At 41.9% G+C, this 14,426-nt stretch overlaps 1 protein-coding gene across 1 annotated transcript in view; it reads left to right on the forward strand.

Annotated features, from left to right (window-relative positions):
- Positions 1 to 14,426, forward strand: part of cacna1ia (calcium voltage-gated channel subunit alpha1 Ia) — a 100,212-nt gene that overhangs the window by 54,097 nt on the left and 31,689 nt on the right. Inside the window, exons 6-15 of the mRNA XM_070847197.1 lie at positions 474 to 822; positions 1,132 to 1,224; positions 4,440 to 4,764; positions 5,163 to 5,548; positions 9,301 to 9,452; positions 10,063 to 10,248; positions 12,053 to 12,170; positions 12,306 to 12,461; positions 12,824 to 12,914; positions 14,073 to 14,227. Of these exons, the coding sequence (XP_070703298.1) occupies positions 474 to 822; positions 1,132 to 1,224; positions 4,440 to 4,764; positions 5,163 to 5,548; positions 9,301 to 9,452; positions 10,063 to 10,248; positions 12,053 to 12,170; positions 12,306 to 12,461; positions 12,824 to 12,914; positions 14,073 to 14,227 (2,011 nt within the window). The remainder of the gene's footprint in view (positions 1 to 473; positions 823 to 1,131; positions 1,225 to 4,439; positions 4,765 to 5,162; positions 5,549 to 9,300; positions 9,453 to 10,062; positions 10,249 to 12,052; positions 12,171 to 12,305; positions 12,462 to 12,823; positions 12,915 to 14,072; positions 14,228 to 14,426) is intronic.

The raw sequence follows: 14,426 nt of genomic DNA on the forward strand, positions 1-14,426 counted from the left end.
TCTTTCTCTTGTGCTTTTTTTTTGTTTTTTACTAAACTGGATTGTTCAGAAGATAAGGACGTGTGTGAAAAAGAAAAGTTGGTCTAAGTGTAGCCACATGTATATGTAGGCTATATATACTGTGTATTGTAGGGATATACTTGTGTGTTTGTGAGAGTGAAAGAGGGAGAGTATATACTCCCTATTCAAGCAGGATCATTTGCATTTCTTAATTCACTGCTTGCATTCAGTGATGCATTTATCCCACAGGCTTGGTTGAGTACTTCCAGGGATTCACTTCTGAGACCGCACTATATAACTTCTCTTGTTCCCCTTCTTGTTCTCTCTTCACTCTACTTCTTTTACTGAAATTCTCATCAAACTCCCCAAATGTAGTGAAACAGGATAAAAATGTATTATGTCATATATTACATATACAAATTCTATTCCATAACCGACTAACTTTAACTTTCATTCATTTGTGTCAACCCCAGCTCCTCGGGTATGACCCTGCCTCCTCCGTACTATCAGCCAGAGGAGGATGATGAGCGCCCTTTCATCTGCTCCCTGGCATCAGATAATGGCATCATGTCATGTTCTGATGTGCCAGCGAGGCGCGAAGGAGGGCGCACATGCTGCCTGGACAAGGAGGACGCACTCCACAGACAGGCTCTGGGCCTGAGTCCTGAGCCACTGGCCAATGGTAGTGGTGCCGGTGAAGCCATGGGTCTGTGCATCAATTGGAACCAGTATTACACTCGATGCCATACAGGAAATAGTAACCCCCACAAAGGTGCCATCAACTTTGACAACATTGTCTACGCCTGGATTGTAATTTTTCAGGTATGTCCTTTTTGAGTTTGTAGGCTGGTGAGGTAAAGATGAGGTTGGACTAAGTGTCTGATCTTGATCTGATCTGATTATGTGCATTGTAAAGTTATCATTAAGAGTTATATTATCATTAAAGCAAGTTTTTTTTTGACTGATTGAACTATTTAAATCAAGCCATTCTTCATAAAAGAATTGATTTGACAGTGGCCAAATGTTATTGATTGACTTAAACCATCCACTGGATATAAGATAATGGTATGAACTATGTTGTTAACTAGTAAAAGTGTATTTCTTAACACTCAGTGAAACCTTTCCTCCTAGGTGATCACTCTGGAGGGCTGGGTGGAGATCATGTATTATGTAATGGATGCACATTCCTTCTACAACTTCATCTACTTCATTTTACTCATCATTGTAAGTAAAATTATTTACTACATTCATCAGTATAGAAGAACCATACAATACTCATACATGTGTAGTGCGCACTGTTGATGAATGAATGAATAATTAGCTGTAACTGTAGTTAGACACTGGAGATAAAAATCCCTGATAACATTTCCGATATATGTGGTCAGTGTTCTCCTGCTATCAATAAATTGAATGAGGGTGTTTCCTGAGTGGTGGATTTAAGTGTTAATAGACTTGTGGAAATCAATAATAGCATAAAGGACTGTCTACAATCAATGTCTCAGTGAGAGAGGGAAAGAGGTAGATGTTTCGTGAATTTATCTTTGGTGCTGAGCAGGAAAACAAAGAGAGAAGAGGGAGAAAGGCCAGTGGAAAAGATGTTAAAATGTATGTCCAAAAGAGAAAAAGTACCTTATGCACACTGTATGTGAGCAAGAGCTAGATCAGCTGTTTGCTCACATTGCCAGATGGTGGCACAATGATTTGGTTGTTCTCATGTCATCGGATGCCTGTAAAATGGCATTCGGTCAATCTGTGCATATTGAAGAAAGACAAGTGGATGAATAGATGGTGAGAAAATACAATAAAACTGTGTAAAGAATACAGTACAACATATTTTTTACCCAGACTCCCCAAAACATTAAGCCTTATTAAGCTGAAGTGCTCATTGGCATCATAACTGCTACTATGAATTTCATCTGGCCTGAGGTTGGCATTGTCATTGTAAGCATCTTTTGGCACCCACAGATAGCTGACATGGTGTGACAGTGTAATCACTTTTGCCTGGTTTATGCAGCTACAATTAGACCCTGGGAATTAACCAAGCAAAACAAGCTCATTCGCTTTAAAGCAAATACACAGAGCAAGAATGGCTTGCATAACATCTAAACCAGGCAAACGTACTGCTCGCTTTGTGGTACGTGAGTGATTGACACAAATGCGACTCCCCTTTTGAGCTTCCTCGCAAGGCTCCAGTCTGTTTGGCGACTTGTAGTAAAAGGTCATAGGGGATGCCTTGCAAGTGTTGCTGACACAATGAGAAGTTTTCAGTCAGGCACTTCCATGGCCCCCAAAAGATGATGTTCACACAGTGAGGGTCACCTTAACTCTTTCATAATTAAATGTTTAATGCTTTCTCTTATTCGCTTTCACTTATCTAATTCTTTTTTTCTGCCTCTGTGTGCGTGCTGTGCCATTGTGACGTTAAAGTGCGTTGTGCAAGTGTGTGTTCTCAGACGCAAAACTCTCTGGTTGACCCCTACAGTGTCAAACAGAGTCTCATCTCTATCTGCTTGATACTTGATATACTGGCAACTGTGCAACCTAAATGTTCATATTGGCATCCCGTTGAACGGTGTAATTAAATGGATTAAAGTGACTTAGACCAAGTGTTACCAAGAGGGCAAGGCATGTGTGTTTGTGTTTCAGAGAAAAAAATAAATAGAGAACATGTGCATAAATGCTGCTACATGGAAGCGCATAGACACCTGCAATCAGTTGTAATCTAAGCCTGCCATCTTAGTGTGTGTGTGTGTGTGTGTGTGTGTGTGTGTGTGTGTGTGTGTGTGTGTGTGTGTGTGTGTGTGTGTGTGTGTGTGTGTGTGTGTGTGTGTGTGTGTGTGTGTGTGTGTGTGTGTGTGTGCGCGCGCGCGCGCGCGCGCGCGCGCGCGCGCGCGCGCGTGTCTGTCTCTCCGTGTGTATTTGTGTGTGTTTGCATATGCATAATGCAGTGATCATCTGAATGCGTGATATTGGACTGCCCTCTCTGATTATGCGCAAAGCTGTCTACTGATCAGAATCACAGAATAGACACACACACACACACACACACACACACACACACACACACAGATGCAAGCCTGGATGGAAATCAAAGCCCCACACACCTGCAGACCTGCTTTGACCCACAGGCCACAGATGGGCATCTCTCCTCCCTCTCTCCACACACACACACACACCTCTCCTCTATGTTTTCTCTCCCTTTCTCTCTCTGTGAATATATCTGGAGTCTCTTTTTTCATTCCCTCCAGCTCCTCCAGTCTCTCCTTCACCTTCCTTTGCATATTTGATCACTGTAGATGAAAGTCTATATGTGGAAGGGTCATTAAGTTTGAATTTTCTGGATTTTATCTGTGCATGTTTTATAGAGTGTTGCTTCTCCAAATGTTTTTACTTTGTAGGGGTATATGTGCGGCTGTGTGTATTCTCAATATGCATCTGTCCAAGGAGAAGGAGTGAAACATGTTCAGATTTGTAATGAACAAAACTGAGACTCTGCTACAAAATGCTCGATCCATCCAGAATTGTGGTTTCTGTGTTGTTCAGCATCAGCTTATATTGATCTAATCATTGTTCCGTAACCAGCTTGGAGTAGTCCAATAACAGCCATTTCAGCGGCCCTGTAGTGATTCCCATTACAGCCACTGAAAGGGTCAGCCAACACGTACCATTCACAAATCCCCCCCCCATCTCTACTATTCCTCCAACCCTCAAGTTGATCCATAATAAGAACATAAAAGCTTTTTTTAGAGTAAAAAAAATAGATAAAAATACTGATGGCTAAAGGAATGTTGGTGAGAAACATTGCAGAGCATGGCTATGAGTGAACGAAGGAAAAATATTGTGTCGGAAAAGGGGCGGAAGGGAAAGTTATGTCAAGTTAGAGTCGGAGAATAGAAGGAAGAGAAAGAGAAAGATAGCCAGACGCTGAACTGTGCTTTGGGCATGTGTTGGCTCTGTCTGTCTGCTCCAATCAGCGTCGGTTTGGTGGGAAGCCAGCCCTCAGAGACCTTCAGTATGTGTGCTAACATTTCTACAGGGGGATTGGCACACATTAGAATCAGCAAGTGTGTGAGCTTGATGTAAAAGCGAGTCTGTATTTACCATTGGAAAATCCCAATTCGTCACATATTTTATGTTTCTTAAATGAGCAGCATCTGCTTTAGCCATAGGCTGATTATTTAAATAAGACACTGCTCTGGTTCTATTGTTTTTGTTTGGGTTGCTTCCTGCTCAAGTTTGTTATTCTTTCCAAACTCTTTAACCCTTTTCTGTTCTACAGAACATTTAATTCTTTCAGCTAGATATTAGCTCATGCTCTGTGCAGTAATTTCCCATTGTTTGCATTATTTCAATTCATGTACTCTACATCGTAGCTCGCCCAACAAACTCCACACCCATACGTGGCCTAACTTTCTCTTTGTTGTTCCATATCCACCCAGATTGGGTCATTCTTCATGATCAACCTGTGCCTGGTGGTTATTGCCACCCAGTTCTCAGAAACCAAACAGCGGGAACACCAGCTGATGCAGGAGCAAAGGGCGCAGTGCTTGTCCTCCTCCACCCTGGCCAGCATGGCCGAGCCAGGAGATTGCTACGAGGAGATCTTCCAGCTGGTCTGCCATGTCCTCCGCAAGGCTAAGAGGAGATCGGCAGCCCTCTACTACACACTGAGAGGCAAGCCCCCGCCAGCTGGTCTTAGCAGGAGTAACAGGCGTGGTGGAGGGAATTTGAACGGAGAGCGGCATCATCCCAGGCACCCAAGATGTGAGTAGGAGGGCCAAATGGCATCTGAATATGTCTTATTTATGTAGCATTTGACACTTTTTTGCGACATGTTTTGGTCACTTGAAAAAACATAATGATGACCTGAATTGATCGTGGATAATAATCCACACACAATAATGGATCATAAGTTAAATGTTTTTTTTAGGTTTTGTTCCAAATGTTGCTGCATTTTAATGATCATGATTTTAGGACTGACATACTGTTTACGTTTGGCAAGAGCAAACTTATAGGGTTCAAAATACATTTTTGAAACTTTTGCATTGCTCTCAAATACTTGCAATTCTGTGTATCATCACCAAAGAACAGCTGAGACTGAAATTAAGTGCAACCACAGTTTCATACTCTTCGTTTCTGTTCCCATCTCTGCATCTGTCTAGCATTCCACTGTCCGCACCAAAGCAAGCAAGACCACGGCTCTCAGCCACTGGCCAACTCCATCAGCCTGGCTGTCCCTCAGAATCCTGAGGACTGCCCTATATGTGCACTATCACTGAAAGAGGGGGCGAGGGCTGTGGGAGATGCCAACGGGGAGGAAGATGAGGAGGATGCTGTGAAAGAGACGAGCAAGGAGGAGAACCATCTAGAGGAGAGGGGAGATGGAGAGAGGAAGAGGAAGAGGACATGCTTCGGACATTGTAAAGACATTTGGAACGGCATGAGGAGGAGACTATGGGGCATTGTGGAGAGCAAGTATTTCAGCAGGGGCATTATGATTGCTATTCTAATCAACACCATCAGTATGGGCATCGAGCATCACAACCAGGTAAGATGATACAGTCAATGCTGTCACATAAACATTGTTACTGACACTATTTATGCAGTGACAATATACAATTTTAGCAACAAATTGAAGAGAAGCCTTAATTTTTTACTATTTTTTTTGTATTTAATCATATTAGTTTATGACTCATTGTTTTCCGGCTTACAGGCTTAATTTGCTTTTGCTGCTATGTGTTGCAAATTCAACACATCCTCCATGTGTTTCACAGCAAAGCATATTCAGAAAGAAAGAAAAGCAAAGTCAAATGCAGATCTATCAATTAATCAATGAGTAATGTCAGTATTTTTGTTTGAGGGTCAACACTTTTTGTTTGAAGTCTTTAGTGGGGACTGGCTTTCATTTTTGTGAAATGATTCCAAACAAAGACAGTGATTGTTTGGGCATTGATAAATGTACTAGTCCTTGTGGTCATTGTAGGAATATGCATTATCTTTAACCCTTTAGACTGACTACCACAGTGTCAATAGAGTGTTGTAGCTTGATCACCACAGCCCCAGCAAATAAACCACTGTCACTGCTGATGGAGCGCTGCTGCTAGAAATATCATAATAGCAGATGACACTCAGAAGGATGAGTGTGGGAGTGGAGCATCATTGCCATGCAGTTTCCTGACAGAGGTGTAAACATTTAGCCTAGTGGTAGACAACACTGAGCTGGCTTTTAACATTGGCCAGGCTCCTCAGAGGCAGACAAAGCAGGTGTCTGGGAGCGAGAGAGGGGGAAGCCTGCCAAGAGTACACGTGCACGCATGCATACTCACAAGCACATGCAAGTGTGCACACACGCACAACACACATCCATTTGTGTCCAGTGCGTGCATGCCCATAAACAAATATCTTTATATTTGTGTGCATGCAGCAACAGAACACACTCACAAGCTGTTACATAAAACAGCTTTTTCTTTTTCCCTCATTTCCCTCTCTCAACTCGTGCCATTCTGTTTTCTCTCTTCCCTTTTTTTTTCTCTCCTACTCCCTCCCCTGGTAATTACACTTCCTGTATCCTCTTACTTTCTCTCTAAATCCCTTTGTGCACCTTTCCTTTGCACCTAACTTCCCCCACTCGCTCCTTTGTGCCTCGCTGTCTTCCTTCCTTCCATCCTTCCCGCCTTACCCCCCAAGTGTCTCATCTACTCTCTGACTCTGTTTTACCTCCCTCCGTTTCACCTTCCAACTCCCCACTTCTCTCTCTCTCTCCCTCTCTCTCTTTCTCTCTCCCTCTCTCTCTTTCTCTCATCCACCCACTCACTCTTTGACAGCGTACAGAGTAGTTGCTTTCTCTCATCTCTGAAGACTCTAAAAATAAACGAGGGTTGTGGGGGTAAGGAAGAGAAGGAGACAAGTGAGAGGGGAAGAGCGAGGCAGACGCCGGTTACACAGCAGTTTTCAGCTCAATTCCCTGTGCGATTTGTGTGAGCGTGTGTGTGCATGCAAAAGTAGGCACGTATGCAGAAATACACTTACATATTTCCATGCACACACTCACAGGAGCTTTCTCTGTGTTTTGAGTCTTTCTCCCTCCACCATTTCCACAGGCTGACACAAAAGCGAGGATACAAGTGCACGTTTTTTGCTTTGCAGTAGAAAACTCTTACCTCATGCAATTTAATTCTAAAACAGGATCTCTGAAAGTGAGGCGCCTCTCCTCAAATACAGCTAACCACGGGGCTGCTGTACCTGCACCACACCCTGGTTGAGGGACATGCTGCCGTCGAGTGTGCGGTTTCAAATAAGAAATGCATTTCGCTTCACTATCGATTGTGATATTTCACTATCTTATTTTTTTTCCGTGGGATTATTTCTCACTATTCCTCACACGAGGGTGCACGTTAAATATGAGCTGCCTATTTGCAGCATAGAGATGTCCAGGCATGAACTTGCATAACATGAATTATTATGTGGGTGTGTGTCTGGACCTTTGCGTGTGGAACAGAAATTGTCACACTGGAATTCAGACTCAGAGGTTGTAGCTCAGTCATTCATATTCAAGCAACATTCACGGGCTTACTAAGGGCCATTTCAAGAGAGAAACAGGGAGAGGATATTTGCATGGGAGGATAAAATGTGAAATATTATTCAGGTGATGCACAATTAGGGAACAGCATGAGAGGACACAGGTACAAGGATATGAGGTAGAACATTGTTAGGGATTGAAAGGTATTGGGGTCAAGAAAAAGAAAAGCAGAAAAGGAAAAAGGGAGGGGAGGAATGATGATATTTTGTCTGAGTTAAACTGTGGTGTCAAGGGCTGTGATGGTTCTGTCAATAGCAATAAATCTCATATCCTGTGCTTGTGAGTCGTGGACATGGGTCGAGGTTACAGCTTACTGCTAAGGGGTAAAACATGTTTGTGTCTGCAGCTTTGTACATTTATCCCTCCATCCCCTATTCCCTACTACAACTCAAACAGAGTTGTATTAGTATCTCTTTGAATACGTGATCATGACGTGGATCTTTCAGAGGTGGTGAGTAATGTCATCATCTGAACCACCCTGATTGGTCCACCTTCCAGCTACAGTAGAGAGCTGGAATTCTCAGTAGATGTGTTCCAGACTAAACAATTGTAGTCGCAATTGAGCTCATGAGATTTGGCCTGCCTTTGTGGACATCTTTTCTTTCCTTCCGTCCCTTTTATCAGTCTTACTCTTTCTCACTTCTAATCGAGTATTTTCCTCTCCTCCATCCTGTCATCATCTACTCCTAAGCAATCCCTCTGCTCACTCCTCTTTTTCCCTCTCCTTCAGCCGGGTTCTTCCTCTAGCGTTCTCCCTCTTCTGATCGACAGGAGGATATTGATTTAGAAGAGATGGGTCTGCCTGATAATGAGACTCAGAAAGAGAAAGAAAAACGGATGGAGAACTAGGGGGTTGGAGATAGATTGGAAGAAAAAGCGGATTAGAGGAGGGGAGGGCTGAGAGTGTGTTTTTCTCTGACATGGTTTGCTAACTTTGGCAGGGCTAGCTGGCTATTTCTCCACTGGCTTTGAAACTGAAATTCACAGGGGGTATCAGAGAAAGCATCTGATCCATATCGTGCGTGACACATTCACTCACACACACACAAAGTTTACTTGCATAAAGCGAGTCTGCTTGTGCACACGTACATACAAATGGAAATAAACTCCAGATTGACTGGAGCATGTGTGTGTTTGTTTCTCGTTTGTGTTTTGCTCGTGTATATTTATGTCTTTCTTTGCCAATTCCACATAATATTCTCTCCCATTCAGCCAGTGTTTGACACCATATGCTACACAGACAATACACACTCCATTCCTTTTCTCTTCCTCCCGTTTCCGATTTTTTTCTGATGTGACGTTCGCTTTCGTTTATAATTTCACATCTACAGCTGCGCTAAAAAAAGCAAAATGTGTCCCCCCATTTTTCCTCTCTGTCAGTTACCTATCTAAGATAAGCTTAACGTGTTAAATTTATTTGGCAGGTAAGAGAGAATTCTCTTATCAAGTGAGTGACAGTTTGAGTGACAGCCTTTTCGACACAGGTGGAGAAATGTGATGCTTACACAATTCTTCGCAGTGACTCCCACATCTTTTGCAATTGGAAAGCAGTGGTTTAATATCAACTACGTTTTTATCTCTTTGTCTGTACCTGCCTCTCTGTGTCTATCACTGCCCTGTTTTTAACTTGGAGGGCTTGCAACTCAAACCCCTATTATCTTTTGCCTACTGATCTTTGTGCCACATCTTGGTGTTTTCTGTTTCTGTGTCCCTCCATGTAGCCTGATGAGCTGACCAATGTTCTGGAGATCTGCAACATTGTCTTCACCAGCATGTTCACCCTGGAAATGATCCTAAAGCTGACTGCTTTTGGCTTCTTTGAGTACCTGAGGAACCCCTATAACATCTTTGATGGCATCATTGTCATCATCAGGTCTGCAACCTTCAAAAATATGTTATATCTGCTACGTTGTCACTTAGTCAGCAAGTCAAGTGTCCTGAAATTGAATAAATGAGATATAATATTTACAAAATTTGTCCCGAAACCAGAGCCTGAAATTTGCAGTTTGAAATTGCTCCTCTAGAAATGAATCGGCTCAATCCCACTGTTCCAATCAGATTTCACATGCTTTTGGATATATTCCTTGTGGATCATTGTATTTCGCTACACTGCTTGATTTATTTGACAAATGTTTAATACAGGAACTGTCTAGCAGCATGGCGATAAAATATGTAGAATGCAGCAGTATTCCTTATCACACCAGTATGGATTATGTATGGTCATAGACTCACAATTTTTGTATCTTGAAAAATGTGCGGTAGTGTGTTTTTATTTAATATACAAACGACCAACTCGTCCTCTTATCTGATATTCTTTTATCTGGTGTTTCCCTGCTTTCTGTTGGTTTCTATTTTTTAAATCTTTCTCACTCCTCATTCCCTCAATTATAAAGATATGGGTTTTTTTTTTCAATACCAACTTCCAATTTTTTAACATTTCTCCACATCTTCCAACTTCTCACCCTATGCGACACATACCCCAGTGTGTGTGAGATCATCGGCCAGGCAGACGGCGGTCTGTCAGTGCTGAGGACCTTCAGGCTGCTGAGGGTCATTAAGCTGGTGAGGTTCATGCCTGCGCTGAGACGGCAGCTGGTGGTCCTGATGAAGACTATGGACAACGTGGCTACTTTCTGTATGCTGCTCATGCTCTTCATCTTCATCTTCAGGTAACGGAGGTGCCCAGGGGCATGTATTTATGTGGAATATGGAATATGTGGAATATGGCTCAGAGAAAAGAATTTAGCAAGACACAGCGAGTGCAAGAAATCTTAAATAAGAATGTGTTGAGTAGGAGAACAGAGATTGTGGTGTGTACGTGCTTATCTCAGTGTGTCTACACGTATTGTAATGTGCCTGATAGTCATACAGCCTGAGAGAGGCTGTTTTGTCGCCACTCCAAACCTTTGAATACAAATATAAAAGCTGTGATAGAATATCATCAGATTAAGCAGAAATATAGAAGTTGAGCATGATACAGGCAGCCGTAGCCAAAGGCCTGAGCACAGTTTGTGCAAAATAATAGGATTAACTTCGAATTATTCCACACCATTTTTGCCCAAACCATCTCTCAGCTGTGTCAAGGCTTTTCTCTTTGGCCTGCCTTGTTCTCCAGCATTACTGCTTCCATGAAGGTTATGAGTAGCTTAACTTGTTTGTGGCTGTTAACAGTATACGTGATTACATTTAACTTTTGTATCTCCTTAAAATTAGACAAATAGGCCTTGGGCCAAAGTAAACCCTAACTATTGAACTGATGGATACAGACTTATTTTAAGTGGTCAAATTTAAAATGAACATGAATATCTTTAGTTTGACTGCAAAAAATGTTTAGTGCACTTTTAGAATAGCAATACTTTGCTTTTGCATGAATTCAGTAAAGAATCAGACAAATCATCCAACTTGGTTAACCGTAATTTGTAAGTAGTGGAGGGGGTTAGTTTCCCTTCGATTTTCAAAATTAATTCTCAAAATTACATAACACAAATATAAATGCAACATAGCATTTACACTGTACCTAGGTGAATATTGTGATGCAGATGCTGAAAACTGCAATTTACAGTAACATAATGACTCAATCACTCCTCTTGTTAACCTCCTCTTGTTAACCTCCTCCAGCACACACACACACACACTCATACATACACACCCCATACTCTGTTTTCCCTCCAATTCCACCTCTGTGGGAGATAACCGTGAATGACAATAGTATTAACAGAATGATTGTATTTGACAGTTATGATGTAATTTATCATAACTGTCGCAAGTGAAATCATCTCTATATGAAAGATGATCGAGTTCCAGTGTAGTGCTGTTACCCCAGTCCTGCTCGTACCTTTACAAGTGGACGCGTGTTTATGTGTGTGTGTATGTGTACCTGCCAGTTTCTTTACCCTTGCACAGCACAGCAGTCATGTACAAGTGTGCCAAAACAGATGGCATCAGAGCTTTCAGCCAGTTATGGCTAGCCTGACAAAGTGGCATTTGGCCCATACATCTAGCCACTGTAGCTTTTAGTAAGCATTTAATGCACAGTACCACTCAGCTAAGATATGGGGTGTAAGTATAAGGAAAGAGAGTAAAGGACAAAAAAGAGCTTTGAATTAAACACAAATAAAATATTATAATGGTTCTGTTTATGTAAGTATACGAGGATATCCTTATGTGTATCTTAACTAAGGGTTTAGAACATTTGTCATGTATGAGAAGACACTTTGTATTTTAATGCTCTGTAGCTTTTACATCTCTGTTACACTGATTTTTCTGTTATGTAATATTTTTCAGTTTTGAATCCATGTATCTAAACCTAATCCATAACACTCTATATTATCTGCAGGTGTCATGGACACAGAACCCACGACATGCTCACATTTTCAACGTACTTCATTGATGTACAGTTTAACAGCATAAATCCACTATACTCTTTTCCTATGTGTGGCTGAATTATTGGAGAAATCCCTTCTTGTGCTGCAGTATCCTGGGGATGCATATCTTTGGATGTAAGTTCAGCCTGAAGACCGAGGCGGGGGACACGGTGCCTGACAGGAAGAACTTTGACTCCCTGCTTTGGGCCATCGTCACTGTCTTTCAGGTATGAATAATTTAAACACACACATCCACACACTGTCAGTGCTTATTTTTGTGAACCGGTATGCTCATTTGTGTGTGTACAGTATGCACTACATGTGTGTGTACCTGTTCCACTCTGTGTGTATATTTCCTGTAGATTCTGACTCAGGAGGACTGGAACATGGTGCTGTACAATGGCATGGCTTCCACCTCGCCCTGTGCTGCTCTCTACTTCGTAGCTCTTATGACATTTGGAAACTATGTGCTCTTCAATTTACTGGTTGCCATCTTGGTTGAGGGTTTCCAAGCTGAGGTAAGTCATCTTGGTTTTAGGGCACTGGACAGCACACACTTTGCAAGAGACAGATTCACTAATATAGAACAAGCTAGCCGACCATGTCCTATGAACTACAGACGTTTGTGTTTTACAGCTAGACTTTACAAGTGAAAGTAAACCTGGTGGGTTTGAGAGAAAACTGCCCCTTAGATGGCAGGTTAACAGTAGCTTGTGATAAATCGTTCCTCTTTCTCCCACTCTCTGCCTCTTCTCTTCCCTCATATCTTCTCGTGTCTACTCTTCGTTGTCGTGCCCTCCACCCCTCTCCTTTTCTCCCTGTGTCTTTCTTTCTCTCTCACCCATTCATTTTCTCTCACTCTCTCACTGTCCTAATACAGGGTGATGCAAACCGCTCCTATTCAGATGATGACAGGTCTTCCTGTAATTTTGAGGAGAATGATAAGCAGAAAGACTCTCTGCATCTCTCAGGTATTTTGCCTCCTGTACAGCATTTGTAAGCAAGGATTGATTCTCTTATCACTCCTGAAATGACCACTTCATACCTAAATGTGGGTTGCTGCATGGAAAATGTTGATGTGTGCATACATCTTTACAATTGAATTTACAATTTTCCCCAAATTTCAAACAAAAATGTCAACTTTAACGTTACCATACCTTTATAATTTTGTCATATCAGAGATTATTCAACATTAAACATGCAAATTGTAATAATTTCTTTAAGCATTTCAAAGCATCGTCTCACACCGTTTCCTATTTCAGACAGATTAGCAAAATGGCACCATTACATACTGTACCAATAAGAAACCCATTCATTTGAATCATGCATATTGCGAGAGGGAACTAAAACATGTAGGTTAGTGAATCCCCAACGAGGTCTGAGAAATACTTGCCAGTCAGCACTTTAGAAAACTAGCCGCTGTTTCGTTGTGCCTTGAGCATCAAAGACGTTGCCTGTCGCCCAATTTCCACACCAAACATTGCTAAGCATCTCTTTCCTGTCTGAAATGTAAGCTGCACAAACTTTGAATAATGTATGTCTGATGCCACTACTCTCGGCTCTTCTCCCTGTAGGCATAACAAAAGTGACCTCACCAAGAACCAGCCAAAGCATCATGCAGTATAGAGTAGCATTTAGCAGTGCATTAGGGAGGCTTCTGACGATGTCTGATCACAGTTCTCGTGAGCCGAAATGTACCTTTTTAAATGTCAGCTTACCTGGAAAACACATTTGGAATGTTAATGGTTTCTTGAGACCTATTCCACCAACAGATATGTTTGAGAATGGATAAACTACTGGCAGATAGCCCTGTTTCTCACCATTACAAGCTTCTCTCTGGCTGCTGTAAGGTGATATAGAGTACATTAAACCATCCTCTGCTTCTCTGAGCTGCTCATAAAATCATTTTAGGACATTTATGTCGTGAGGTGATGGAGAATATGGAGTTCTGTTTGCATGGCAGCAATAGAGAAGATGCAATGGAAGGAGGGGAAGGGCTTGTTTAGTGTTGTCTTTCTTTCTTTGACTGTTTTCTCTTCTCATCCATCTCATCTGTCCTCTTCACTCCGTTTATCAACACATGTTCCTTTCCTCCATCTTCTTCTCTCCACTATGTTTTTTTTCTACAGATCCAAAGATCAGTACGCTAACCCCTAATGGGCACCTGGATCTGTCCCCACTGCCCCCTGGTCTGTTTCCAGGAGAGAGATTGACCTTTGCTGTCAGCTCCAGGAAAAATAGTGTTATTTCTCTTGGAAGGGCCAATCTGGAGCAGAGGGCTGTGGTAAATTGAAAGCACTGTAAAGTCTGCTGTTTGGTATTTCAACAATGTTCGTATTTTTTAAACTCAGCAGACTGTTTGATATTCTAATTAAATTCTATGGCGCTTAGTTGACCCAAAGTCTGGACTGCTCTCACAGAGGTTTCATGTAATGAGTAGCATATGATTACATTGCTATTTTCTTTGTTATTCTGGTGTGTGT

Source organism: Pempheris klunzingeri, chromosome 17 (assembly GCF_042242105.1).
Source record: "Pempheris klunzingeri isolate RE-2024b chromosome 17, fPemKlu1.hap1, whole genome shotgun sequence".
Classification (NCBI taxonomy): Eukaryota; Metazoa; Chordata; class Actinopteri; order Acropomatiformes; family Pempheridae; genus Pempheris; species Pempheris klunzingeri.